The sequence below is a fragment of the Myiozetetes cayanensis genome, unplaced genomic scaffold (assembly GCF_022539395.1).
Source record: "Myiozetetes cayanensis isolate MyiCay16 unplaced genomic scaffold, myiCay2020 scf1, whole genome shotgun sequence".
Classification (NCBI taxonomy): Eukaryota; Metazoa; Chordata; class Aves; order Passeriformes; family Tyrannidae; genus Myiozetetes; species Myiozetetes cayanensis.
In genome coordinates this window covers 118,619,582-118,645,380 of record NW_026086604.1, presented here as the reverse complement: position 1 = coordinate 118,645,380, position 25,799 = coordinate 118,619,582, and the positions used below count along the sequence as shown (strand labels likewise).

The window sequence follows — 25,799 nt, the reverse complement described above, 5'->3', positions numbered from 1 at the left end:
CAAAACTGATTTGAAGCCTAGAGTAATAGGTGGACAAAATATACTTGTAGTGTTTTTACTGAAGAAAGAGGATACCTTGTTGAGCTACAAAATTAAGGTTTGGAGAAGAGTGAGCTTCAGAATGATCTTTTATACTGTTTTGTGACACACCAGTATATTAAGCTGACAGTATGATATAACTATAAGGACAAAATAGATCTTATTATCTGTCTGTATCAGTAGAAAGGGAAGATTTCGGGTGTTGGGCAAGTCACTCATGAGACTCTCATCTCAAATATTTTGTGCAGTTCTGACTGTCTGTATTGAAAAAAGATGCAGAGTGGAAGAGGTACAGGGAAGTTATGCCAGGCTTGCTTCTTTCCTGGTCAGTATAGGAGTGGAGAAGTTGTCCTCTGTAGGGGAGAAAATTGCCCTCTTTAGGTTAGAAGAATGAGAACCAAGGCAGTGTTTGCTAGATATATATAAAAAAATGGATTTAGGAATGGAAACCAAAAAGAATTGTTTAAGATAGATTTCCTAAATTTCCAAGATTAAGGAAACACCTAGGTATCCGAAGTGTGGATTGTTTTTAATGGTATCCTCCTGAGAGTCCATTGAGTGATCGGGTCCTTTCAGATGGACCTTTCAGAAGGATTCAAGGACCCCTGAGATGCAAATGACCATGGAACCAGAAACATCTCTGGTAATCAAATTTATCACAGGTCTCTGGAGTTCCACAGTGTTGTTACTTTACTATACAGTGGAATATCTAATTTTGTTTATTAAAAGTACCTTGTCTTGTTTGCAGACGTGCACAAACCGCATTATAAAATACTTCTGTAAGTAATGTTCTGAACCATGGCATTTACACTGACAGTAGAGTATGTTACAGCCCTTGTGAATTTTAGCTTTCTTCTTTGACTATGCCTGCCTAGTGTTCCTAGATGAAAGTGCAAATGGTTGAAAAAACATGTTCATAGCCCACCTTGAACCAGTTGCTGTTGGGGTGCCTGCTCTCAGAACTGGGGCACGGCTTACAGCTTTATGCACTAAGACAGTGTTGATTGGAGATCAGCAACAAGTTGCAAGCATGTAACACTGCTTTCCGTGGAAGGATGTTCATTATTTTTCCTTCAGGTCTAATTTTTGAACATGTGTGAAGAAGGGATCTAATTGAGGAAGAAATCATTTGATTTCTAGTTGGCCCGGGCTTGAATTTTTTAATGGGATAAAACTGTGTAATAGTTCTGCATGGCTTTGCCTCTAGTTTTCCACTGAGAAAAGTGGTACAATAAACTGATATTTTGTTTGTTTTTGTTCGTTTGTTACACATAACTTGTTCCTGTGGGTATATAACTGTGGTCTTTACTTATGTTAGTATTTTCTCGGTTCTGCTATCTTCAGGCTCTGTCTTCCTGCAACAGATGAATAATTGTGACCCTGTGGCAGAAATATAGAGATACAAAGCTTTGATTCATTTGGAAGGGTGCGCATTAGAGAAAGAAATACTTCAAAAGATGTAGTTGCTTTGTTGCATCTGTTTTGCTGGCATTTTGGACTTCATAAATACTGGCATTAATTACCAGAGTGACTGCAGAGACTACAAGTTTTTTCATCCAGCTGCTGTTTGTGAAATAGCAGGGAGGATGATTGATGTGATGCAATAAGCTGAGCCTGTTGTATAAGTCGAGTGGAGTGCAGGATACATCCTGAAACTTTGTTGAATTTGTACTAAAACTTTGAGTACAAAGTAGAATCTTAGTCTGGGTATCCACTGGATGTGTTTTGCCTTAATTTAAAAATGTTTTAAATATTCTCCAGTACTCAAACTACTAAAGTAGTTGAAGAACTAAGGGTAGTACAGTCTTCACCAAAACTGAAATTTCTCCTGGGCCATGTCCTAATATTCATTTAAAGTACAGTAGTCTTTGTGTGACATCAACATATACTTTCCTAACATCCATAGCTAAAAAGGAAGAGGATTTTGCACTAAATTCCTTCTGTGTTCTGCATACCTGTGTGTGTGTGTGCATGTGTATGCTTCCTCAGTTAATCACATCTGTGCCTGAGGCTTGCATCAGTCTTCCTCTCATTAAAAAAAGACAGAAAATGTGATAATACTTAACACCTGTATAGGCTTATCTTCAAAGCATCAAGCTTAGTTAGTGAGCATCAAGTTAATTACCTTTATACTTTATGAAATATTTTTCTTTGCAATCCTTTAAGAAAAAGAAGTCTAACATAATTTCTGCAGTACTGGATTTTAGTGTATCTCTTATCAATATCTTATTGTTTGCCATGATATATGTATTCAAATAATACTTAACCTTTTAATTCTGCTGGTTTTGGAGTTGTGGTGCTTTGTTCCCTTTTTATCTTTGCTGAGATAATTTTTAAATAGAGCTTTTCTTTCCAAAAGATGCAGCTGTGAGGTCCATCTGTTCATCAGAAAATTTGTGCTTCATCTTTTTTTAGACAAACTTCACAGCCTGAAAGAAGTATGTCTGCAGTGTTCAGGATGAGAAAGGGTTGTTCGCTCTTCCCCACAGCTTTTGTGACCTTCACAGTCACGAAAAGTGGGCTTGTAAGATTGAGCCAGGTTTGATAAGGGTAGGGACTGCTCGAGCTTCTATTTATAGCTATGCTAAAATAGCTCCATCTTAGTTGCCAGTAGACTTGGAAAAAATGAACTAAAAAGATTAGCAAACATTTCTAAGCATTTATGTTATTTCTTTTCACCTGCAAAAATTCAGTGGGCAGAATTTGAATATCCAGAACACTCATCCTTATCAATTAATGACTTTTCCTCCTTCCTTTGCAAGTTCATATGTGATTATGCAGTCAGTACAGTGTGCATGCTGCAGACAACAGCTTCCTTCAAAAAGCAATCTTACTGTGTTTCTAGAGGAGGTGCACTGTATTTACTGCATGAGGAAGGGGTCCTGTTTGGAAAAGGGGCCTGTTACAGTGGACTGCTGCCCAGGAATGTCTGAGTTAAGACAGGGCTGGAGCTGCACTGGCCCAACACTGCCTGCTTGGCAGTGTCTGTCAAATGGTAGATGCAAACTCTGTGGATGCTTGAGAGCCCAAGTGCTGTCGTACCCTACTACACTCAGCAACGTGTGTGGGATTAGGTGTAACTAATTTGCAGCCTGTGTAGAGAAGCAGAGGGGCTGAGCTGCAGTGGTCCATCACTTCTGTAGTGCTTCTCTGGAGCGGTTGCTGAACGTGATCTCTGCTCCGTGGATAAAGCTGCTGGCTGTGAAAACACAACCATAATGTTTTATGTGCTCACTGCTTAATGCTTTCCCAGAGACTTGTGTTAAAATCTGGTTTCTAGCAGTAGTAACAGACGGCTTTGTTAGTCTTTCATACACTCTTGGTCAATAGTCTGTCAGTGAATGAATTTGGTGCATATTCTCAAAATGTTACCTCATCCATAGGTACTCTTTTTCTAGGCTGCCAAAAATACTATACTTTATAACTGGGGAGAGAAGTGGCCAACACAAAATAGCTTTTTTTCTTTGCCTTATCTTAAAGCATAAGTCCGTTATTTTAAAACCATGAATGGGAAAAAGCGAGTGTTTTCATTGCTTAAGGGCTGGAGAAGTGACAAAATCATTTTCTTTTGACTGAGCTTATTTGGTGTCTTGTGAAACTTTTCTTTTTGATATATCCCGCATGAAAAGGTTTTAAGTCACACGAGAAACTATTTGCAAAGCTTTGTATGTGACAAGGTTTTAATCTAACTTCCTAGACTGTGTGTGACGCACCTGCCTCACCAGTAGTCCTTGAGGTATTTATTATACCTTCCTAGCAAGATGAGTAGGCCATGTGGAAATAAATATGCATGTTTATTTAAATATATTATACATAATTTTCTTTTTGTTCCAGTTATTTTGTAAGCTTGGAGACTAATAAAATGAAACTGAGCTAAAAAAAAATCTGTGCAAGGTATTCACTCTGGAAAGCTTTAATTTTCCCCAGTGAGTGACACATTTGTCTTCTGTCTGCAGATCTGGAAAATTTATTTAAATGTATGCTTCCTCTTTCCTTTACATAGAATTAATATAGACGAGAATTAGGCACTGAAAGAAAGAGTAAAATCAAATTTGATAGAAGAGTACAGTTGAGAGCTTGGTGAAAACCTGTCTTTTTCTTACAAATGCAAGAAGAGAAGAGTTATCATAGGATCTTTTACTTCTGTTTGATCTGAATTTACTATTGTAACGTGCAGTGTGTAGATTAAACCTTTGAAGCATCCTTTGATTGTCTGAAGAGCTATTTGTGAATTAGGAGGAGTTAATTATGGTTAGTAAATTTTGCATTAGTAAGTGAGATTTCTGTATTCTTATGCCTCAGGATGCATGCTATTTGCCACAGAGATAATTAACATGTCTTCCCCCTTTTAACTTTTTGATATGGAGTTCAACTGACAAACCAGTTTCTCCAAGTATGGGGTCCTATGCACAGTGGGATTAAATTGTTCATTGCATGTACACAGCAGACCAGTGTCTCCTGCTGAGTCTTGCTTGAGGCTTTAAACTTGCTACGGTTATGAAAATGTTTTTTGAAGATTGTGGAAATTAATTCTATGTGCGTGTGTGTGTGTTCCCTGTCACCAGAGCCAGAGGTCGGAGTGGAGAGGGGCCTATTATAATCTCATTTTCTCTTAGGAATCCCAGGTCAGACTCAGTTTTATTGTCACTATTTCCTATGAATAGCTTAATTTCAACACCTTGCCTCAGCTGAGAGCCTGTTTCTGCTGCTGGGTTCCTCCTGTTGTGTCTGGAGGCTGTTGTCAGTGTGTGTTTCTTGTAACGTGTGTGTCCCTAGATGGTTCTAACTGTTGTAGTCAACGCATCCGATCTCATACTGTCCTCACAAAGGCAAATCCTTTTGTTTCGTGATAAGAGTTTAAAGTTTTACTCAAATAGGTCTTTGAATATAGAAAAAGGCTTGTCTTCAGAGAGAGAAGGAGGTGCATGGTAGAGCTCTCAAAGTTAGTATGTTTTTATTAGTTTTCTCTAAATGATGGGGCAAGAGAGACCCAATTAATTTTCCACTGAATAAAAAGCACGCATTTGCTTTTAATTGGGCACCAAAGCATTCAACTCTAAGGAGCACTTCTGCTAACCTGGTTTATGCAGTTTGTTCATGTAGCCCTTATTCTGCAGGGCTTTCTAGTCCCCCAGTGAGTAACTTCTGTCAACATTTCAAGGGCAGATCTGCTGCAAAAGAGATGTGAGGCTCAAAAGGCAATTTTTGATGGGGTATTTAGATTTGGTACTTTCTAAACTCCTCAGTTCCATCTGTTTCTTGCTTGATAGGACCTGATCTTTTAAGTAAAATTTTACTACGTAAGTACTTCCATCTCCAGCTTTCATTCCTGCTGCTCAAAGATAAGATACTTCTGAAAGTGCTAAGGTGGCTTTACCCCTGGAAGGAAAAGAGTGAAATTGTTTAAAACACTGCTACTTGAAATTCCGTGTGTGTATACATTATTCTGAAAGATCATTATAATTAAGCCTGGAAACAGCATATCTCCCGCTGTTTGTTTTTTAATAAGATCTTTTTTCCCTAGAAATGAATAAACAAAAGCCTTTTGAATAGATACACAAGAAGAGGGCCCATAATACATTTCCCAAAGTGTCTTCACCTCCTCCCTTCTCTGCCCTTAAATAGTTTTTGGATAAATCAAATTGTTTGAAAGTACATGTATGAATATCTAAGGCATATGTAGGTCAGTACGTTGCTTAGACTTCCAAAGTTTTTTTCATATGTAAGCAAATATTAGCATTTTGCATTAAATGGGAACTATGACTTGCATAATAAATGTGAAACACTGAAATTAAAATGCTTAGTCTACTCTGTCACAAAAAGTACCCATGTATTTGTTTCCTGTTCTTCTTAAATAAACCAGCTGACATAATTGGTGTTGGAAAATGCTCTTGGTGACTTTTTGCAAACTAACATTTGATCGTTTGAATTTTTTTGTCAGGTGAATGTAAAGCAGTGAAGCATATAAATGTTCCTCTGCCTACCATGTGCTATGTAACAGGTGCAAAGACCTTGTTGAAGCTCAGGCTTCTCTCCTGTTAAAATTTTTTTGCTTAACATTGTAGGGTGAAATAAAGGAGTACTTAACAGTAGTATTTCTTTTATTCAACTCCTTGGAAAGATCTTCCCTTTAAGATGGAGCATTAATTATCCTGAGGCAATTGGGAACCTCTTACCATATTCCAACATAAACAATCCAGGATGAGTGGAGGTGCTTTATACAGACTTTTTTTTTTTTTTTTGCTTTCTAATATTGAGGCAACACTATTGATAGCTAGGAAGACTCTTGCCACCATGGCTGTACCATGAGAGAAGGCAACCATCAGACGCACAGCAGTAGGAAGATATTTCTGAAAACAGCTGATTTTGGTTTTGATGACCTGGGATGGAAGTCTGCCTCCGTGGATTTTTTAGACTCTGAATGTTGATAAAGCTGGTTGCTGTTTTCCAAGAATGCTGAAATATACTTAAGTAGTTCTGTTGCTAGATGTTTGTGAAACCTTTATTAAATAAAATATTAATTTGAAAATACCCAGTCTACTTGCACAAAGCTTGCTTGAAAGACATTCTTAAGAAACTTAATGTTGCTCTTAACAGTTTATCATTGATTATAAAGTTTTTATGTAGGGACTTTATTTTTTAATTTGGTCTTTCTGAGGCAGAATTCTGAAAGAGTTAAGTAAGAAACAGCCTATTATCGTGGAGATGTCTGAAAAATGTCTGTATTATGCATGCCTTTGTCACCATCAAGTGCTAGAATTGCAACTGGCAGTTGAGATGCATGCTTTGTCCTGAAGGAAGTTTTATATTTTCTCTGATTATTTATAGGAGCAAAAGGCTAACCTGAAATCCTTTGGAAAGAGTTTACATGACTGTTAAAAATGTAAAGAAAGATTATTATTATAACACAGTATTATGCAGCACCTAATACATGACGTAAATTTGTGAGAAACATCTGTCTACTTCTGCAGATATTATAGCTTGCATGACTTAAACAGTAAGAGTCATGAGTCTGTAATTGGAATTTGAGAAAACATGAAATAAGGCAGCTGCATCTGCAGCTGAACTGGTCAAGATGTGGGCCATACCTAGTCTGAGGAAGTTGTGACTGTTTACACGGCAATTTAGTGACTTTACGTAATGTGTGATTGCTGACAGCACTTTGTCTGTTATAAAGTAGAAATAATACTGCTTCAAAATCTGAAAGCATAAAGTGTCATTTTCCCTCCTACTCATGGTTTCACAGAAAATTCACTTTTTGGGAGCGAGAAGTATGGCTAAAACACGTTTAAAATAAGGTAGTCTTTTGACATGCACTGCTGTAGTTAAAATGTGACACATAAGATGATTTGATTGAAAAGTCAGTTCCACTTGACAGAAAGAATGGCCAGATTTTTTTTTCTTGTGATGGAATTTTCCAGGAAGAATTGAAATCAGAAAGTAGGTGTTTAGAAATGCTGTTTGGTCTGTTACTGTGTAGTTTCATAATAGCTTTCATTATAAAGCCATGAGGAAAGTTAAGGATAAATTCCTGTGTGGGAGAAGTGGCATATAAACTTTTCTGATTCTCTTGGTGTATACTGCTCTGCAACATGCAGAGCATTGCAGAACGCAGTGGTTGTTCCAAGGCTTTTTACCTTGTTGGGGATCTCAACAGGAGATTTTGTTAGTATACCTGTGTATGTTTCTGTTTGATCATGTTTGATCACATATAACTCCACAGGGGTTCAAAAGAACGCAGTTAAAAACAAGAACAAATTCTCCTCAGGACAAGACAGCTGGGATGGTGGGATTTTCTGACTTTCTTCTTGGGCAGTATTGTTTACTCTCATCCAAGCTGCTGCAGTTCTCTCTGCAAGTCTGTAGATAGCCAAGAACATCTCCACTGAGGGTACTGGGCAGGCACGGTACATTTCTCATTGAAGGATATCCTTCCCATTGCAGTGTGCTGTGGGACCAGGTTGGTGTTAGCATCTGCACTTAGTGTCAGTCAGAACTGGTTGTAAAGGGCTGATGGGGATGGACACAAGGGTCCCCAGGGTAAGAGCTGCCTTGGAAGCAAATTTTTAGTTTAAAAAAAATTTATTTCAATAACAGTGAATCTGCCTATACAAGCATTGTAAAATTTGTAGTTGGCTGGTGTGTGTATAAGGGCTGGAAACTTCTAAAAGAGCGATTAAATGAGAAGAGTAGTGAGTGAGTTGCTTTTATTGTGTTTGGAAGATTATGCTTACCTTGTACATAGTTTGTACTTGTTTGATTTTTTTCCACCTTCAAGTGGCAGCGAGTCTTGAAAGGAATGTCCTGGGCCTGGGTTGATTGTGGTGGTCAGGGTTTGGATAGATCCTTTATTTCCACCTCTCAAACACACACACAAAAGTTCTTTTTCTGTTCTGTTCCTATGTTCTCAGTAGATATATTTGACTGCTTAACATCTATAAAGTTAATATTGTGGTATTTCCCAGAGCTTTTGCTCCTCATGGAAGCCTGTTTTGGTCAGTACTTACTCTTTGTTTTTGTTTTGTCAGCAGCCATGCAGCAGGTCTTAGACAACCTTACTGATCTGCCGACATCGACAGGCGCTGAAGAAATAGACCTGATTTTTCTTAAAGGAATTATGGAAAACCCTATCGTAAGATCACTTGCTAAGGTATTTAAACTTGCTACTCTGAGTAGAATCTGGAAATATTTTAACCCTTAAATTATTGTGCGAACCCTGAGTATGGATTGAGGTGTTAATGGCTTTCATGTACGGTATGTCTTATTAAAAGAATTGAAGGCAAGCTTGAAGGTGAAGATTTGGTATAGTATAATTTTTGTGCCTGATGATTAATTGTTTTATGTAAGATTCTAGAAGAAGAATTCAGAGACTACAAAAATAATGTGATTACATTATTTATGAAGAAAACATCAAAATACTTGAAATTAGAGGCAGTTGATTTTAATGTAGTCTTGTAACCACTGTTGTGTGCAAAACCCATATGCCTTCTGACTTTTAGCATTTTTGCCAAAGATGAGAAGTGAGAGCAGTAACCTTCTTTCTCCTGTGGCATAAACAAGTTCTCTTTTTGTCTTTAGCTCAAAACTACTTTCTGATCAGCCCAGGAAAACACTGTCTCCATGCCCTTTCCTGGATTTCAGAATAATGCTGTTATCTTTGATTGTCAGCTCTCTGAGACATTGACTATCCTTAGTTTTGGTCTTGGGTTACAAAAATCTTTTATTTATAGATGGTAGCAATCAATTATGAATACGTAAGGTGATATTTGCAAAAATCTTTGGACTCTGTAATTAAAACGTAGCTGGTCTTACCAGTAGGAAATGCAGTCAAATATTGTACAGCACTTACATTCTTTCTTAATTTTACTTCATAAAAATAAGCTCCTTTCATGAGGAAAACCCAGTTAACTTAAATGCAACTATGTCTTTAATAGGAATAGACATCTGAAAGCAATGCCCTCTGGGCAGGTGTGTAATACTCTGTAAAGCTAAAGGATTGTTGTGCAGGGATTTTGCTCAGTATAAAAATCTGGAAAGGAAAACTTCCCATGAGAATTCGTAGAAGAATTTACTTCTGTTAAGCTGTTCAAAAAATTGTTTTTAAGTCAAAGACATTGCATAGTAATAAACTTAGAAGTAATAGAAGTGTCTCATCTTCTGCTGAGATGACTGTGAAGGGAAAGATTTTATACTAAATTTAGTAGAGTAAGTAAAAGCATTTTCTTGCTGAAGTTGGAAACAACTCTTTAAGTATCTGCTGCATAGGTCATCTTTAATTTAGTATTTATCATGAAGAAAATGTTCATTGCAAAGTTTTTTTTCTATCAAGAATTTGTGCTTTAATGGCCAATTACAATTATGTGGAATTTAATGACTAGCAGATGTAAAAAAAGTGATTATAGTGGAAACAGATTCTTAACTGTACACATGCTTTATATAGTAATGCTGAAAGATTTAAATTGTGTTCACATGGCACGACCACACTCATTTTCTTTTATAATTATTTTGGAAAAAATCTCTGTCTTAGCCAGCAGAACTAAATAAGGGTAAGTTCAAAACACATTTCCTGAACTGTGTGTGTAGTTCATACATTTGTATGATATCCATTTGTCCCTAATATCCATTGTCCCAAATGTCCATTTGTCCCTAAAGATACATAAACTTGTTTTTCTATTGAAGGAGCTAGTTTTAACAGTGTATAGCGATTCTCAGAGCCCTGAGATGGCCACATTATTTAGGCAGAATAATTTCAAAGCAGGCCAGAATTATTTTCATTTTCCTTTATTAGCCAGTCATTAAGACTAATAATTATGTAAATGATGCCATAAAGGACAAAAAGAAACTTATGGAAATGGGCCACAAGCCATACAAACTTATTTTTTCTTTTCAGTCCTTAAAAAAAAAGGAAGGTAAGCAATAAGCATAGTAGTTAGTTTATAACATTTTGCAGTGCAAAGCTTGGCTGATCTTTTAAAACCGGGTTAAGTTCATTTCACACTTTTCCTGTGTAGAATAAAGGCATCAAGGTAGAAATTACAGATCTTTTTGGGGATAGGGTTCTTTGATGGTATCTTTCCATTTTTCGATAGGTGGTAAGAGAAAGGGGAAGTAACTGCAATCATTGTAAAATGTTTTTTCCTGTTATTTACTGATGTTTATAGAATCATAGAGTAGTTTGGGTTGGAAGAGACCCTTAAAGGTCAGCTAGTCCAACCCCCTTGCAGTGAGCAGGGGCATCTTCACCGAGATCAGGTTGCTCAGAGCCCAGTCCAGCCTGACCTTGAATGTTTCCAGGGATGGAGCATCTGCAGCCTTTCTCTGGGCGACCTGTTGCAATGTTTCACCACACTCATCCTAAAAACTTTCTTCCTTATATCTAAGCTCAGTCTGCCTTTTTTTAGTTTTCAATCATTATGCCTTGTCCTATCTCTATGGGCCCTACTAAAAAGTTTTTCCCATCTTTCTTATAAGCCCCCTTTAAATATTGAAGTGCTGCAATTGGATATTCTCAACCCTTAACAACTTCAACTCCTGTGCTGACATTTGTGTTCAATCCTAACTAGCCTTTTTTTAGAATTACTATGTTTTTTTGAAAATAGTTGTTGAGCTTGGAACATGGGTGAAGTTTATTCGGTTTTGCTACTGAACTGTCGTTATCAGCATTCTCTTCTCCTGGATTGTTAACTATTCTTTCGAACCTCAAATCTTTATCTTCTTTCTGCAGTCACACTATTGCTTTTAGCACTGTATGCCTGCAGCATACCAGCACAGGGCCTAACTCAGACCAAGGAAACATCTTAGCAATAATCTATAAAATTTGAGTCCAGTATTTAGGATGTCATGTTGTTGGAGGTAAAAGCCTTACTATTTGAGCATTTGGCAAATACAATGAATGTCAAATGCACTTGAAGACTCAATTCAGTATCTCTGTTTCTGGAAAAGATGAATTGAAATAAAAAAAAAAATTGCAGTATCTAAGTTAGGTATTCCTGCTTGTTTGTTGGTTTTTTAAATTATTCATGCCACTCCATATCCTGCTATTCCTCAATATATTACAGGATCAGAGGTTGTTCACTGATAAACTTCCCATTCCCTACTATATACATTCCCTGCTATATATTCCCTGCCTTGATTTTGGAGTGAAGGGTGAGGATATTTGTATTTAGATTATACTCAGTGGTAGTACTTTTAAAAAGAACGTGTGAGAAAGAAGATAACCCATATTCTCTAATATCATAAAGGTTCTGCAGTTGGATTATGTTTAGAAGTCCTAAGATTTGTATTTTTACTTGCTGTAAAAGAAGTAAACTTTAAAATGAGGATATTGTTTACTGTATGTATTATGTACAAAATAGCATTCCCTTATTAAAGAGAATGTGTGTAGGTGCCAAGCTTCCTATGACTTTATAATCACAGTCATTTGGTTTGTGTGTGTTGGTGTTGGGGAATGTTTGAAATGTCTTTATGGTAAGTTAGCCTTTCCAGAGTTTGATCATCAGTCTAGCAGAAATACCATTTTATAGATACAAAGTAGAATTTAATATTCAGATGATTTCAGGAAACAAAGTTTTCTCATTTTAGCAAAATTTTATTTTAAGATCTGTTTTAAAGCACTAATAAGAAAGTAGAAGTGTGTGCATACCTTCAAATTATATATATGGGAAATATATATAGGTGAGTCTCAATTAAATCTGCTATTTGTTTGTTTTTTATATGCCAAAGTGATTGCTCTTTTTAAAATTTCTTGATGCTATGGCGTTGGAAATAACTCTTAATTGAGTGTGTTGAGAATCTTAGTTATTTTTGGCCTCCTCCTTTCCCCCTAATTCTATGATACAACAATACCTGTAATAATTAGTTCAGATTTATGAGATATTTCTCTTGCTGTTTAAAGCTCCTACCTTTCAATGAATTTCAGGATCTGCAGTGTTTAGGAAAGGATGATGTCTGCAGGAATAGCTCTAGAAATAGATGAAAAGTTGTCAAAGAATCGCAGGATAGCTGAGGTTGGAAGGGACCCTCTGGAGGTCATCTGGTCTACCCACCTGCTCAAGCAAGACTACCTGGTTGCCCAGGACCATATTCAGACAGCTTTTGAGTATCTCCAAGGAGTGAGACTCCATCCTCTCTGGGCAACCTGTGTCAGGGCTCAGTCACCCTCACAGTGGAAAACATGTTTCCTGATACTAAGACAGAGGCTCCTGTGTTTCAGTTTGTGTCTCCTGCCTCCTGTCCTGTTGCTGGACACCACTGAAAAGAGCCTGGCTCTGTCTTTTTTGCAGGTACCTGCAGGTACTTATACATATACATGAGATCTCCCTGAGCCTTCTCCTCTCCAGGCTCAACATTTCCAGCTCTCTCAGCCTTTCCTCAAATGTGAGGTGCTGCAGACTCTTCATCATATTTGTGGCCCTTCACTGGGCTCTCTCCGGTATGTCCAGAACTGTCCACAGTATTCCACGTGTGGCCTAACCAGTGCTGAATAATACTCCCACTTCTGGTAACACTCCTCTTAATGCAGCTCAGGATGCTGTTACCTGCCTTTGCCATAGACTTTTCTCTTGAAGAGTTTATTTTTTTCCTGAGCTCCCTTAGTTCATTTTTCTTGTCCTTCTTCCAGAAGGTGTGCTTGTACAGAGTTCTGAAGCAGAAAAGATCCTGAGGCACTGTACTGTTCTGAGAGGACTGTTGAGTGTATATAGCATAGAGGTTACAGGAAATGAGGACATACAAGCTTCTCTGACAGGTGTTGCTTATGAAGTTTGTTGGGTCACATAGTTAAGCATGTGAAATCCTTCAGCAGTATAAAGATAAAATATACAGGTTATCCTAAATGTAATTTTTCTGGCTTTCCTGCTGAAGGTTGCACCAAGAAATTACTTTAAAAGTTTATAGATTGAAAACTCTTGAAAGATATTTACAATATATTCTCATGTATTTAATCTTACAGGCTCATGAGCGACTGGAAGATTCTAAACTTGAGGCTGTCAGTGACAACAACCTGGAGTTGGTGAATGAAATTCTTGAAGACATAAGTCCGTTAGTAAATAAAGATGAAAATATTGCAGAATTGGTTGGAATACTCAAGGAACCTCATTTTCAGGTGCCACCTTTTTACTGTATGTTACCAACTTACTGTATCAGTCTCCACATATGGATCTAGGAATAATAATGAAACAAAACCTGACATGTAGCAAACTGTAATATGTAGGATTTTACTCTGAATGAAAGGTAAAGCAGAAGCCCTGTGGGGTTACAAATAAGCCTGATTTTATTCTTTGATATCACCCCAAGAATATCTTCACTCACTGTATTAAAATCTACTGGAGTTTCTGTTATAAATCTTGGACAAGCATTTACTTTCTATATGAAAGCTTCCATAACAATTCTTTGAAGGCTTCATCCTTAACATTTTCAGGTGATCTACTGATAATTCTGCATTTTGGTTCAGCTGTTGGCATTCAAACTCACGTGTAAGATGTATGGTTTGCAGAGTGAACACGACTCTTCTGTGATCTGATCTGCACTGCAGCTGAAGTTCAGGCTCTGCATCCCTCTCCCTGTTGCTCTGCTTAAGTGAGGTGTTGACGTGCTTGTCAGAAGCAGATGTTTTTCCATAGCTGCTGTTCTATGACCAGCTTCCATACTGACTCTTAAAGATTAGGGTTTGAAAATCCTTGGTTGATTTTGGCCTTCCCAGGTGGACTTCAGCAGACTGTAGTACTTAGCTCTAGGTATCCTGTAGAAGAACAGAAGCAAACCTATTGCCACAGTACAAATGAGCTTCTTTTGGCACACGAGTATGGAGTCATGGACATTTTTGGGGTATACGAGTTTAAGCACACTTTTTCCCCTAGGCTTTCAATTACAAACTATACAAACATAGCAATGAGGTGCATTACTGTTTAACATGGATAAACTACTAGAAATACTGTGAGGCTGTATTGTGGTCTCGTGGAAGAGGGAACACATTAAGACCTCAGCTTTTGAGGTAGTAGCTCTTGTGAGTGATGACAGTTCCACTGCCTCTCCTGAAGAGCAGTGTGTTGGCCTCCTGTCCAGAAAGGCATCATAGCTAAGTGATCAAAGGCTAAGATTTGGAGACTTACTGGTGAATAAACCTGAAAAATCAGTCTTTGATCTCTTAGCAGAAATTGATACTTGAAAAGGAGGAAGAGTTTGGAGAAATTGGTATTGAAATGCAAAAGGATTAGAATTGGGGGCCAGCTGGTGCAGTGACACACCTGACAAAGATCTATTGTGTTAGGTACAGAAACTAAAGCTGAAAGTTAAAGAGGATGAATCAAAAGATGAAAAGAACATAATAATGGAAGTGCTGAACTTTGAAAGGCACTGTAGCAGTGATTTCTGGAGAGAGATGGCAAAGACCAGAAAGCAGCTGGGCAAAGGATCTTCGGGGTGGAGACTGAAAATGACCTGTAGGAGAGGGAGGTCAAAAAAGAATTTTATTTAAAGTGAATAGCCAATACTGAGGCAAACCCAGCATTCACTCCTGTTCAGTGGTCAGATTTACAGAGGCATAACATGATGCTGGTGTCAAATACTCCATTAGTTCAGGCTTAAACAACTTAAATGAGTAATCTAAAAGTTCTGAAGTAGCTGGCAAACTAAAATGTCAACATTTATGCTATTTCCTTTATGTGTTTTGTTGTTTGCTTTATAAGGAGCAGATGTGAAATTGCATATTGCTACCTTAACTTTACAGTTTTGCTCTGATCTTTTGCTAGTATTTCATAATTCCATGTTAAAGGTCCATTTAATAAACATCACTTCTGTTTTCCTTCTCTGTCCCAGCAGTAGGCATCTAATGAAGACTGTAAGGATAGGACAAGCCACCTGTGATACCTCCCAAAACGTTTTGCGAGGATTTAGTAATTTTTTTGCTCAGACTTCTGAGTGAGAAGTGGTATCATTCACCTGTGGTTCTGTTCCATGAACTTATTCAGTTGTTTTTTGAACCCCTATGAAAGTCTGTCATTCACAGCATCCCCCATCAGGGTGGAGACTGTGCTCGTTTGTTTTCGAGACTGTCTCCTGTCAATTTCACTTAGTATTCCCTTGCTTTTTTGTAGGCAGAAAGTGAACAGTTTTCCCTAATCAGCTTTTCCATGTTACCAGTCATTTGAGAGACCTCATTGTGTCTGTCTGTCTCAAGCAGATAAAATGAAGGGAAGCAAAGCTGTATGCAGCATGGATTTATGAAGCGGTGTCATAATTTCCATTGCATCTCCTACTCATGGCCTAAAAGTTCCTAGTATTTAGTTTGCCTTTTTAACAGCTGGTGAATAGACTGGAATTGTTCAGTTGGAAGGGACCTACAGTGATCACCCAGTCCAACTGCCTGACCAATTCAGGGCTGACTGAAAACTAAAGCGTGTCATTAAGGGTGTTGTCCAAATGTCTGTTAAACACTGGCAGACATGGGACATAGGCCACCTCTCTAGGAAGCCTGTTGCAGTGTTTGACCACCCTTTCAGTAAAGGAGAGGTACCTCTAGGCTCAGAAACATAGAAATGATTGTTAGACTTGGATTGGTTTTGTACTGTTTGCGTCTTGGACATACCATTTCTGAGTCTGTCAGTTAATATGTTAAACTAGGATTATATTTTCCCTTGCAGTTTATCAAATTTATTTGCCTTGCTCTCACTCTGTTGCTCCTGAGGTGCCTCTGCAGGTTACAGTCAGTAGTTTTAGTCCTTGAATAGCTGAGCAGCATCAGCAAACTGTCACTTCACTTCTCATCCCCATTTCCTAGATCATTTATCTGATGTGTCAGTGTATCGGCAGGATACAGGACTGAGCACAGGTGCCTGTGGGAAATCCTCTGGTGACATGAATTCTGGAAACTAATAATACTATATTCCTGGCACCAATTTTTCTGTCTTTTAACCGATTATTTTCTTCCACTCAAGGGTCTTACTGCTTATCCTGTTGTAGTTTTGTTTCTTTAAAAGACTTCTACCACAGGCCCTATGGAAATTGATCTATATTAACAACTCTAAACTGCCTTGTTGCTGTGCCTGGTGACTCTTCCAAGGAACCTGACTAGATTTGAGACTTATGACTTCCCTTTATTAAAGCATGTTGTGCTTTCCCGTGATCTGTTTTGTCCAGTCATTCTGTTTTTTATGGAAACTTCTAATTTGTTTAGTATCAACATCAGACTTACTGTTTTGCCATTTGTTGACTCTTCCTTGGAACCCACTTTAAAAATTCATTTCATGATTATTGCATGCTGCTGCTTCCTGAGTGGGTCATGGGTATGTAAGAGAAATATGCTATTTCTAGAGCTCCCAACTTCATTTGCTGCAAAACCTGGATAGCACAGAAAGGACAAAAAAGTGTGAAAGGAAGTGAAAAGACTATTTGATGGTTAAGATAGTTAAATACTGCCCTAAAGAACTAACCTATTAATCACTCTGTCAGAATTAGAATTCCTTAAAAAAAAAAAATGTCTGAAGCAGTTTTAACTTGTATTTTTAAAATTTATTTTCTAAGTAAGTGCCTGTTGTGAGGCCTTCAGTATCATTTGCAGAAACAATGAGCACTTTCAGCTGCTGTGTACAGGCAAAAAACTACTACTTTGAAATATATCTACTGTGATTCAATCTTGAAGCCTAAAATTAGAGCATACCTTTTGGCCCTTAATTTTATGCTTCCATCACCCATGGTGAGGCAGGCAACAAAACCATCTAAGGCCGAAATACTATTATTTTGATTAAATGTTTTTATTTAACTGATATTGTAGTTATGATGTCTATAGAAGAGCTTCTAGGGTAATTTGCAGACCAGACTGCGGATACAATATTCTGAGGCTTGGGGAAGCTATATGTGTCCCTCTCTGAAAAGGAAAATTACCTTACTACTCAAGAAATAAGTGCTATCTTTTATGCCTCATTTGGTGCAAAGAGGCATATTCCAAATTCTGGAAGAGGGGAAAAAGGAAAAACACAATGTCAATTGCAATTATAGAAAATGTCATTTGTATCCTTTCTCTAGTTCAGTAAGTGTGTAAACAAGCCACCCTGACTCTTCTGAGGTTTCATGGATACTATTGTGTAACAGGTTTAGAGGTTGGTTCTGTATTTTACAAATGAATGGTGCCACTTTATCATGGCATCACCTTACAGTTGTAACCTACCTTAGCATACAAGTATCAAATGTGGTATACAGTCATCAGTGCAATAGCTTATTTGAATGTATCATTTAGTGCTAAAAATACCAAATTACAGGATTTCATTTCTTCTACACATTTTTATGGTAGAACATTTGGGAAGGACTAGCTTCTGGAGTACAGGTACATGCATGGCTATAGGATTATGTTTGCCTGACTTCCCTCCCTTTTCTTGTTTCTCCTCTCATTCCATTCTTTTTCTTCCCTTCTGGTTTTAACCCTTTTTAGTTTTAACTAAACTTTCCAGGGATCAAAGTGTGGAAGTTCTAATGAGTTCACAGTATTGGTGGCTGGCCCATATGTGTTGAAGAGCCAGCTGGCAGAGGCAGCGCATGGCAAAGGCTGTAGCAAGTCTTACCAGGCAGTGGCTGGAGAGCAGAGGTGAGGAGTGGTTAAAGAGGTTGCCTTGAGGGAAGAGGAAGGAGTTGAAAATTACCACACTCTTAAAGTGGTTAAATGTGCAGAAGAATCACTTGTGCTGCTTATGGAAGACCTTGTTCAGTTACTTTCACCTTTTCAAGAATTAGGCAAGCCATTCATCCTAGATAGTAGATTCTGCTGGCAATAAAATACTTAATCTGAAAAGCAGCCAATATTTTCTTCTAATAGTTAGGTTTATAATGGTTGATCAGACCTTTAAAATGTTTCATATAGAAAAGTGATCTTAAGTTGCCTCCTACACAGATATTAATTTATAGGGTTATTTCCCCCACATATTCCTGTCTCCTTACCAGTCTGCTTGATTTCTCTAAGATCATAAATGATTTTCTCACTTTTTCAGAATAGCCTTTAAAAATGCTTCATAACATGTATAGATTGTGTTGAGAATTTTTTTAGGAAAAACGAATTCTGAATTTGAACTTGGCTTCAGCACTGCAGAGAGCTTTGGATGTTCAGCGTTTCTCTGAGTTTTTACTTACTTTTTTTTTTTTTTTACCTATTAAATATGTGCAGCCACAGAAAACTACTGTAAAGAAGTCAATATCTTCTAAGTTTTTGGGTTATTTTGTGACAGCATCTTGCATAAAGGGATCATACTGTCTGCCCCAGGACTGTGTGTCTTTTGTGTGATATCTCATGTGCTTGAGTTCTTCTAAGTGTCTTATTCTGACAACATTGCCATTTTTTTCCATGAGAACCTTTCTACAGCTATTCAGTCTTGGATAGTCAGCTGATCCTGTTTACAGGAGGAAATTTTGTATGGAGGAAACTTTGAACCATTTTATGGTTGTTAATTGTTCAGTCCATGTTGTTTTGCAGACTTTGGCAATGGTTTTATAAGTGTTCCAGGACCAATATGGAAAGGTCAGATTCCAGGGGAACTCTGGAGTTGCAGAGGCACAGGATATCACTTTTTCCGATAGCACAAGAAAGAAACAAGAGAAGTTCATGCAACTGTATTTCTCAGATCACTCTGCCACGTTACTGAAATAAGAAAGTAACTTAGTGACATAGTTGGCGAAGGGTCCTGCAGTGGTACAGACACATGGCCCCTGTTGCCAGGTGGCTGTGCTTAAGTGTTCTTCAGGATTGTAGGCCATGACCTGGCTGGCTGGAACAGCCTCATAAAACTGGTACAGATTCTTGAGTTTCAGATCTGAGAGTTAGGGGTGGGATGGTAATAAGTGAACTATGGTTGCAAGGAAACCAATGATACTTTTCTTGAAGAAACCACTTTATAGTTCTGGGCAGCAGTGAACAGTTCCTGATAGTCCTTCTGTGACCGAGCCATGAAATAGCAGGAGAAAGATCCTGTGATTGAGAGATGGTTAAGTAGCAGTTAAAAGACTTTTTGCTGATCCATCAAACTGAGTGGTTGAAAAGTAGCAGAAAGTGGAATGGGATCAGATTTAAGAACTGAAGAATCTTACAGAGCACGTTAATTTGAAAAGGATGACACAGACTGTTAGCTTAGTAGTCATTTTGACTGTGGATCAAATTATAATCCATAAATTGCATTACCATTAAAGGGCAGGGAGCTGTACCAGCATAGTTATGTGTAAGGCTCCATGAAAAGTATAGTGGTTGTGGCCAGAAATTTTGGGAACAATTTTGTTCTAGCATGTGGCCAAAAGAAAACTGGAATTATTGTGCTTATGTATCTACCTGGTTTTATCAGTGGTAATGTGTTAAAATGTGTAGTTGATACTAGTTGGTTTCATTTTGGAAATGCAGAAAGATCCCCCAAAAATGTTGCTTGCAAACATTGACAGAGAGAAAATTATTCTCCTGGTTTGGATTGGATAGTGAAGAATTAGAAACTGCTATCATCTGACAGCTGCTTGATTTAAATAAATGATTGTTTTTCCTATTTAATTTGATTTCAGAGTATCAGAGCAGCCACAATAAGCAGCTGTCTTTAAAGTCTTAATAGAAGGGGCAAAATTGGTGAATTAATACCTTCTAACCTCAGGTTGAAATATCAGCAGGTTCATCGTGTAATGGGCAGATTAAAATGACTGTTCAGGTTTGTGACCCTTTGAGGGCTTGTATGCTGAGCTTAACACTAAACTAATGTGGTTGCACAATGTTTAGCTTGAGGGTGGCTTACAGAAGGATGGAGTGGACTGCATAGCAAAATCAGTTACCTACTTGCTTGCTCTGCTTTATAGTAGTTCTCTGTCTTCCTTTGGCATGTGCGTGTCAGTATCAGTGATAGTCCCAGTGCTGTCTTCCCTTTTTAGCTACTTATGACACCAGTCAGTAATCTGATTTAAGCCTGTATCTCACCAGGTCACTGAAACAAAGCTACATTGTTTGAGGCCTAGTAGATGTCTCTTCTGCTTCTTTTCGTCTCTCTGTATCTGTCAGTGCAACTCTGTGCTGTAGGATGCTTTATCTTGAACTACTGTATATGATAGCTATTGGGTGTCCCTATTCCTCTCATAGAACCATAGAACAGTGTGGGTTGGAAGGGACCTTTAAGATTCCTGTTCCAACTGACCCACCACAGGCAGGGACACCTTCCACTAGAAGGTGACAGAAAGACAGGGAGACTCCACTGTCTTATTTCACAACTTTGATCTTGTTTTAGCTGTATGTATTGTCTTAGAGACTTTTGTTTAAATCTTAAGGTATCTTTTATCAGAAAATCATGCCTAAATTGCATTGTCTTCCAAGCATGATGATATTTGTTTGGACCTCCTCCTTTGGCTTTGTATTTGTGTGGAATGGTGAAAACACTTTCACCTATAAGGTCTGAGCTCTTGTCTTCCAGAAAGTAAATTCTGTCAGTTTGGATTCATTTGGTGCTAGCATTTTGCCTTGGCTTTGTGCAAGCATTCATTCTGCAGATTGCTAGAAGTCCTTGCTTACCCGTAATTATCCAAATTACCAGTGAGGAAAATTTTACTACATTAAACACAAGTATCTAATGATGAGCTATATTCATTTTTTGCAGTGAGTTGTTTGTTTACTGTAACCATTTGCTGGAATACTTTCTCATTAGGTGAAAGACTGTTATAGGTACTCCTTATTCTGTCTCCTTTCCTGGCAAGATCACACATTCCTCCCAAATTAATTACATTTCTCCTATACTTCCTTAAGAAGAAGCATTTGTATTTACAAAAGAGAGCATATTTGCCAAGACAGTAGGCTTATCAGTCCATGTGAGCACTGTGGACGTCCATGTGAAGTGAGAGTTTTACGATCTGGTCCCAAAAGGTTGTTCAGCACTAAATCCCCTTGCAAATGGTTATTTCAAGATTTAAAGAAAGACCTTTTCTGTTCCTTTGCAGTCACTCTTGGAAGCACATGATATTGTCGCTTCAAAATGTTACGATTCCCCTCCTTCTAGCCCAGAAGTCAATAATTCTTCAGTGAACAATCAGGTTGTTCCAGTAGATGCTATTCGTATCCTTGGAATTCACAAAAGAGCAGGAGAACCACTGGTAAGTAACTGAAGATGAGTTTGTTTTTAGATTAAAGTACAGTTGAAAATGTTTGCATGTGCCTGGTTTCTTGCATTATGTTTTAATTATTTACAATATTATGTTGTGTAATTTAATGAGTGGTAAGATCAGTATTGAGAGGTTGAAATAAGAAGATACTTATGTATTCTCTCTCTAAGATATAATGGGATAGTGAATAGGCAGTCACTAGACCAAAGGACTTGCTAGCATAACTGACTCTAACACAACATGTTTGGCCCTGAGACAAGATGACAGGGTCTCATGCAGCCGAGAACAACACAGTAATTTTTCAGGCATATGAAAACCCTGTCTGAAAGCACTTTTATGTCACCTGATGCTTCTCTGTGTACTGGGAGCTCTTACACTGTAGTAACTGTTACTGTCTGTTTTCTTTGGAGTAGGTGGAATATCCCATAGCTGTGTATTTCTGCTTGAGATAATGGTAAAATGAAACTGAGATTCAAACAGTGGTAAGTTGGTTGTCACATCTCTCTTTCAGGGTGTTACATTTAGAGTTGAGAACAATGATCTGGTAATAGCACGGATTCTTCATGGAGGAATGATAGATCGGCAAGGTCTTCTGCATGTGGGTGACATTATTAAAGAGGTGAATGGCCATGAGGTTGGAAACAATCCAAAAGAATTGCAAGAACTGCTGAAAAACATTAGTGGCAGTGTCACTTTGAAGATTCTTCCTAGCTACAGAGACACCGTTATTCCTCAGCAGGTCAGGAGCACATTTCTAATGGTTCTGTCAAAAGTTCTTCTTAGTACTGTATTATGTAAGATTATTTAAAGATTTTGGATTAAGCATAGTTTGATTATTTTGTGTGTATAATGCTAGGAAGAAGGCTAAAATGAAGATACCAGTATTAATTTAATTACGTTTTTGTAATGTGTTTATTCATTACCTTAATGTGCCACATCCAACGTGCCTGCCTGAAAAAAATCTCTTATGTGAAATTGATGAGCGTTCATATATTACATGTAAAGTATGTTTCTTTGACACCAAGTGACCTCTGATGACCCAGCCACAATCACACTAATATGCAGTGAACTGAGTGTGTGTGTGTTTATAACAGGGTTGGTGTCCAAGTAATCTGTTCCATGGAATTCAGAAACATACTGAATTCAACAGATTAGCTTGAACCCACTGACTTACATAGGAACTGAGATGGAGGCTATTCCTTATCCTTTTGTTGCTGCAGGCTGTCAGTTTCTCCACGGCAGAAGTAACTTGTTGCTCTAAATCAGTGCCTTTGAAACACCTTTCAAGATGCTCCTTCAGTGGGCCTTAATGCCCGTGACTGTAGCAGGCTATGCTTACATTGAGCAGAGGCTGAGGAAATGTGCTGTGCTCGAGGCAGCGCTTCCTCTGCTCCCCAGCCTGATACAAAGAAAGTCAAAGATGTTTCCAGTCCACAGATGCACCTTACTGTTTCTTCCCCTACATCAGATTTGAATCTTAAGCAATCACTGAGTTCATCTTAAGATTCCACAAGCCTTGAATAGAATGCTTACATTCTGAGAATTTTTCTGTATTTTTAAGTAATTAAAAGTCAGAATACTAATTAAGTTTTGTATACTGAAATGCAGAAATGAATGTTTTGTAATACATTGTCTAAATGGAACAGTCGGTTTTTTATTTTTATCGTGAAGCCTCTTCAGCCAAGGTTTGCACTGTTGATTATTCTGTCTCAGCTGGTATATGACTTTTTTTCCCCCTAGTTTGTATTTTACATGCCAAATGCAACTTTGATCATGTCAAGCTTTTTATGCTCTAGGTAAAGACATTACTTCAGTTTGACAGATAAATTAGTCAGAATGTATTTTATAATGTCTAAGCTTTGTTAATTTTTGCACATTTCAGGTTTTTGTGAAGTGTCATTTTGATTATAATCCATATAATGACAACCTCATTCCATGCAAAGAAGCAGGTTTGAAATTTTCTAAAGGAGAAATTCTTCAGATCGTAAACCGGGAAGATCCAAATTGGTGGCAGGTTGGTAAAAAGATCAAAATAAATTAAACAAAAACCTGAAGAGCATCAGTAGTTGCCTTGGTCATGAACTCTTTAAATTATGGTCTTCTTCTATTTAGCAGTAGATACAAGAAAAAATATTTATGCTGCAATCCAATTTCAAGCTAATATCAAATATTAACAGTTGAAACTAGAGGAAATGGAATGTTTTAAATTTTATATGTAAGGCTTATTTTGCTGTTAGGGCTACTTGTTTTGTTTTTTATCATAGCCTGGACGTTCCAAAATCAGTTTAAGTGGACAATTTCTAGGCAAAAGTCTTAGGTTGACTATGTTAATTGTGGTAAGCCTTCCCTGACAGCGACTGTGGAAGAAATGGACTCCTTCCTGAGTGCTCAGAGTTTAGGAGTGAAAGAGGGAAATTAATCTTATGGATTTGAAGAAGGGTGAGAATAGCTATTTGGAGAAGCTATATCTTTTATTTCTACAGTGGTGATCAGTGTCTGTGAGCTGTATCATGAATGTTCATAGTCACAGTGTTTGGTACTATTTCAGATATTAACAGTTCATCCTGCTTTAAGGTTGTATTTCTACATTCAGTCCTTCAGTAGAAATGTAATCCAGTGCTTGTGCTATTTTTATTTTTTCCAAGACACTATACACAGAATTAAACATCATCAGTGCCTTTGAAAGTGGGACGAGTGAACCTTTAAGACTTATCAACTGAGATACTCAGAATTGGAAGTGGCAAAGAGTTTAGCATTATTAATTTCCCTTGCTACCCCTACATTGTTCACGCTTTGCAAGGTAACAAGTAGAGAGCCAGACATTACTTGAGAACAATATATATGACTTCTTTAAAAGCAGCAAAAATATTTGACTATGCATAATCAACTGCTGGATTTTGTTGCTTGTGAGTGACAGAAGGAGAATAAAAAGTGTGAGGGAAGACAGAAAATTTATTACTGCCAACTTAATTAGTTTCAGAAGTTAGACACTCCAAAACTCAGGAGTAGTTTGACATTTAGCTACCACGCTGACTTCTGTATTGCTTTTCAGATTCTCCAGCTGTAACTTGTGGGAGTCCAAGAGAAATAAATCTTCAATACTCGATCAGTGGCAAAATTGAAATGTGTTAAATTGCTATAGTGTATTGCTATGCAGATCATGCCCCTGGGAAAAAAAGTTACTTTTTCCTTGTACTATCTAGAAATGCCAGACTGTTAATGAAAACTTCATACTGTAAAAAATGAGTTAGTCGTAGGTAAAAGCATACAAGTTGAAAAGCAAACATTTCCTGTTAGCAAATGAAAGATTTATGCAAGCAAAAGATGCATGCAGAATTATAACATTTCATGACTGTGTGTTTGTATACGTGTTAAGCTTGCTGAGAATTGAACTTGCCGTGAAATTATTTTATAGAGAATCTTAGTCACATTTTCATTACAAGGAATACTTAAGTTACTAAGATTTTAAATGTGTAGTTACTTAGTGAAGGAAGTTTGAAGGCATCGTTAGGCACATGTGAATGGCATTCACTGTGAAATGACAGTTAATAAGCTGCACTGGAACTTGTTTGGAGCAGCTCAAAAATACAAAATAAGTGTACTATGTACTAGAAAATCTTGACTTTGGTCACCTGAGAGTTCAATATCTGGACCTATAGAATTCCATTTTAGATTTTAATGCTAAAGGTTTATGGCTATAGGAGCTTACTAACTTAATGGGAACCAGTAATGAAACTTGTATCTATTTTATTTAAGTTTCCAGAATTGTAATACTCAATGGCAAGACAGTGTTACTGTAAAGGAGAATTTTAATATCCACATCTGAGTTTGAATTTCCAAATTTCAGTAGTAAATGTATCAATACTCACCACTGAGAAACTCTGGTGGTGTGGAAGTCAAGTCAACACCATCTTGATGACAACAATGCTTCTCACAAGTTATAATTTTTTGTATTATTTTTTCCCCCAGGCTAGTCATGTCAAAGAAGGAGGAAGTGCAGGTCTAATTCCCAGCCAGTTCCTGGAAGAGAAGAGAAAGGCCTTTGTTAGGAGGGACTGGGACAACTCAGGTGAGATTTAGTGAATTTCAGGAGCAGCTTTTGCTCTGGCTCCATTTGTTTTGCTTTTCCTGGCTTCATAAATAATAAAAATCTGCTGTGAGATTAC

The 25,799-nt window shown here is 37.6% G+C and overlaps 1 protein-coding gene and 1 long non-coding RNA gene across 3 annotated transcripts in view; one reads left to right on the top strand and one right to left on the bottom strand.

The window, feature by feature from the left end:
• Window positions 1–25,799, top strand: part of PALS2 (protein associated with LIN7 2, MAGUK p55 family member) — a 59,465-nt gene that overhangs the window by 19,386 nt on the left and 14,280 nt on the right. The window contains exons 2-7 of one of the 2 annotated variants that reach the window (XM_050329413.1): window positions 8,571–8,689; window positions 13,490–13,642; window positions 21,472–21,624; window positions 22,145–22,372; window positions 23,516–23,647; window positions 25,603–25,702. In XM_050329413.1, the coding sequence (XP_050185370.1) occupies window positions 8,573–8,689; window positions 13,490–13,642; window positions 21,472–21,624; window positions 22,145–22,372; window positions 23,516–23,647; window positions 25,603–25,702 (883 nt within the window). In that variant the 5' untranslated portion in view covers window positions 8,571–8,572. Of the gene's footprint in view, window positions 1–8,567; window positions 8,690–13,489; window positions 13,643–21,471; window positions 21,625–22,144; window positions 22,373–23,515; window positions 23,648–25,602; window positions 25,703–25,799 lie in introns of both variants that reach the window. The other variant, XM_050329419.1, reaches the window with a different exon arrangement.
• On the bottom strand, window positions 13,623–25,628 carry LOC126647464 (uncharacterized). The gene is made up of 3 exons (XR_007630610.1): window positions 25,503–25,628; window positions 16,730–16,875; window positions 13,623–14,278 (listed from the first exon to the last, which is right to left on the bottom strand). It is a non-coding gene; the product is annotated as an uncharacterized LOC126647464 (long non-coding RNA).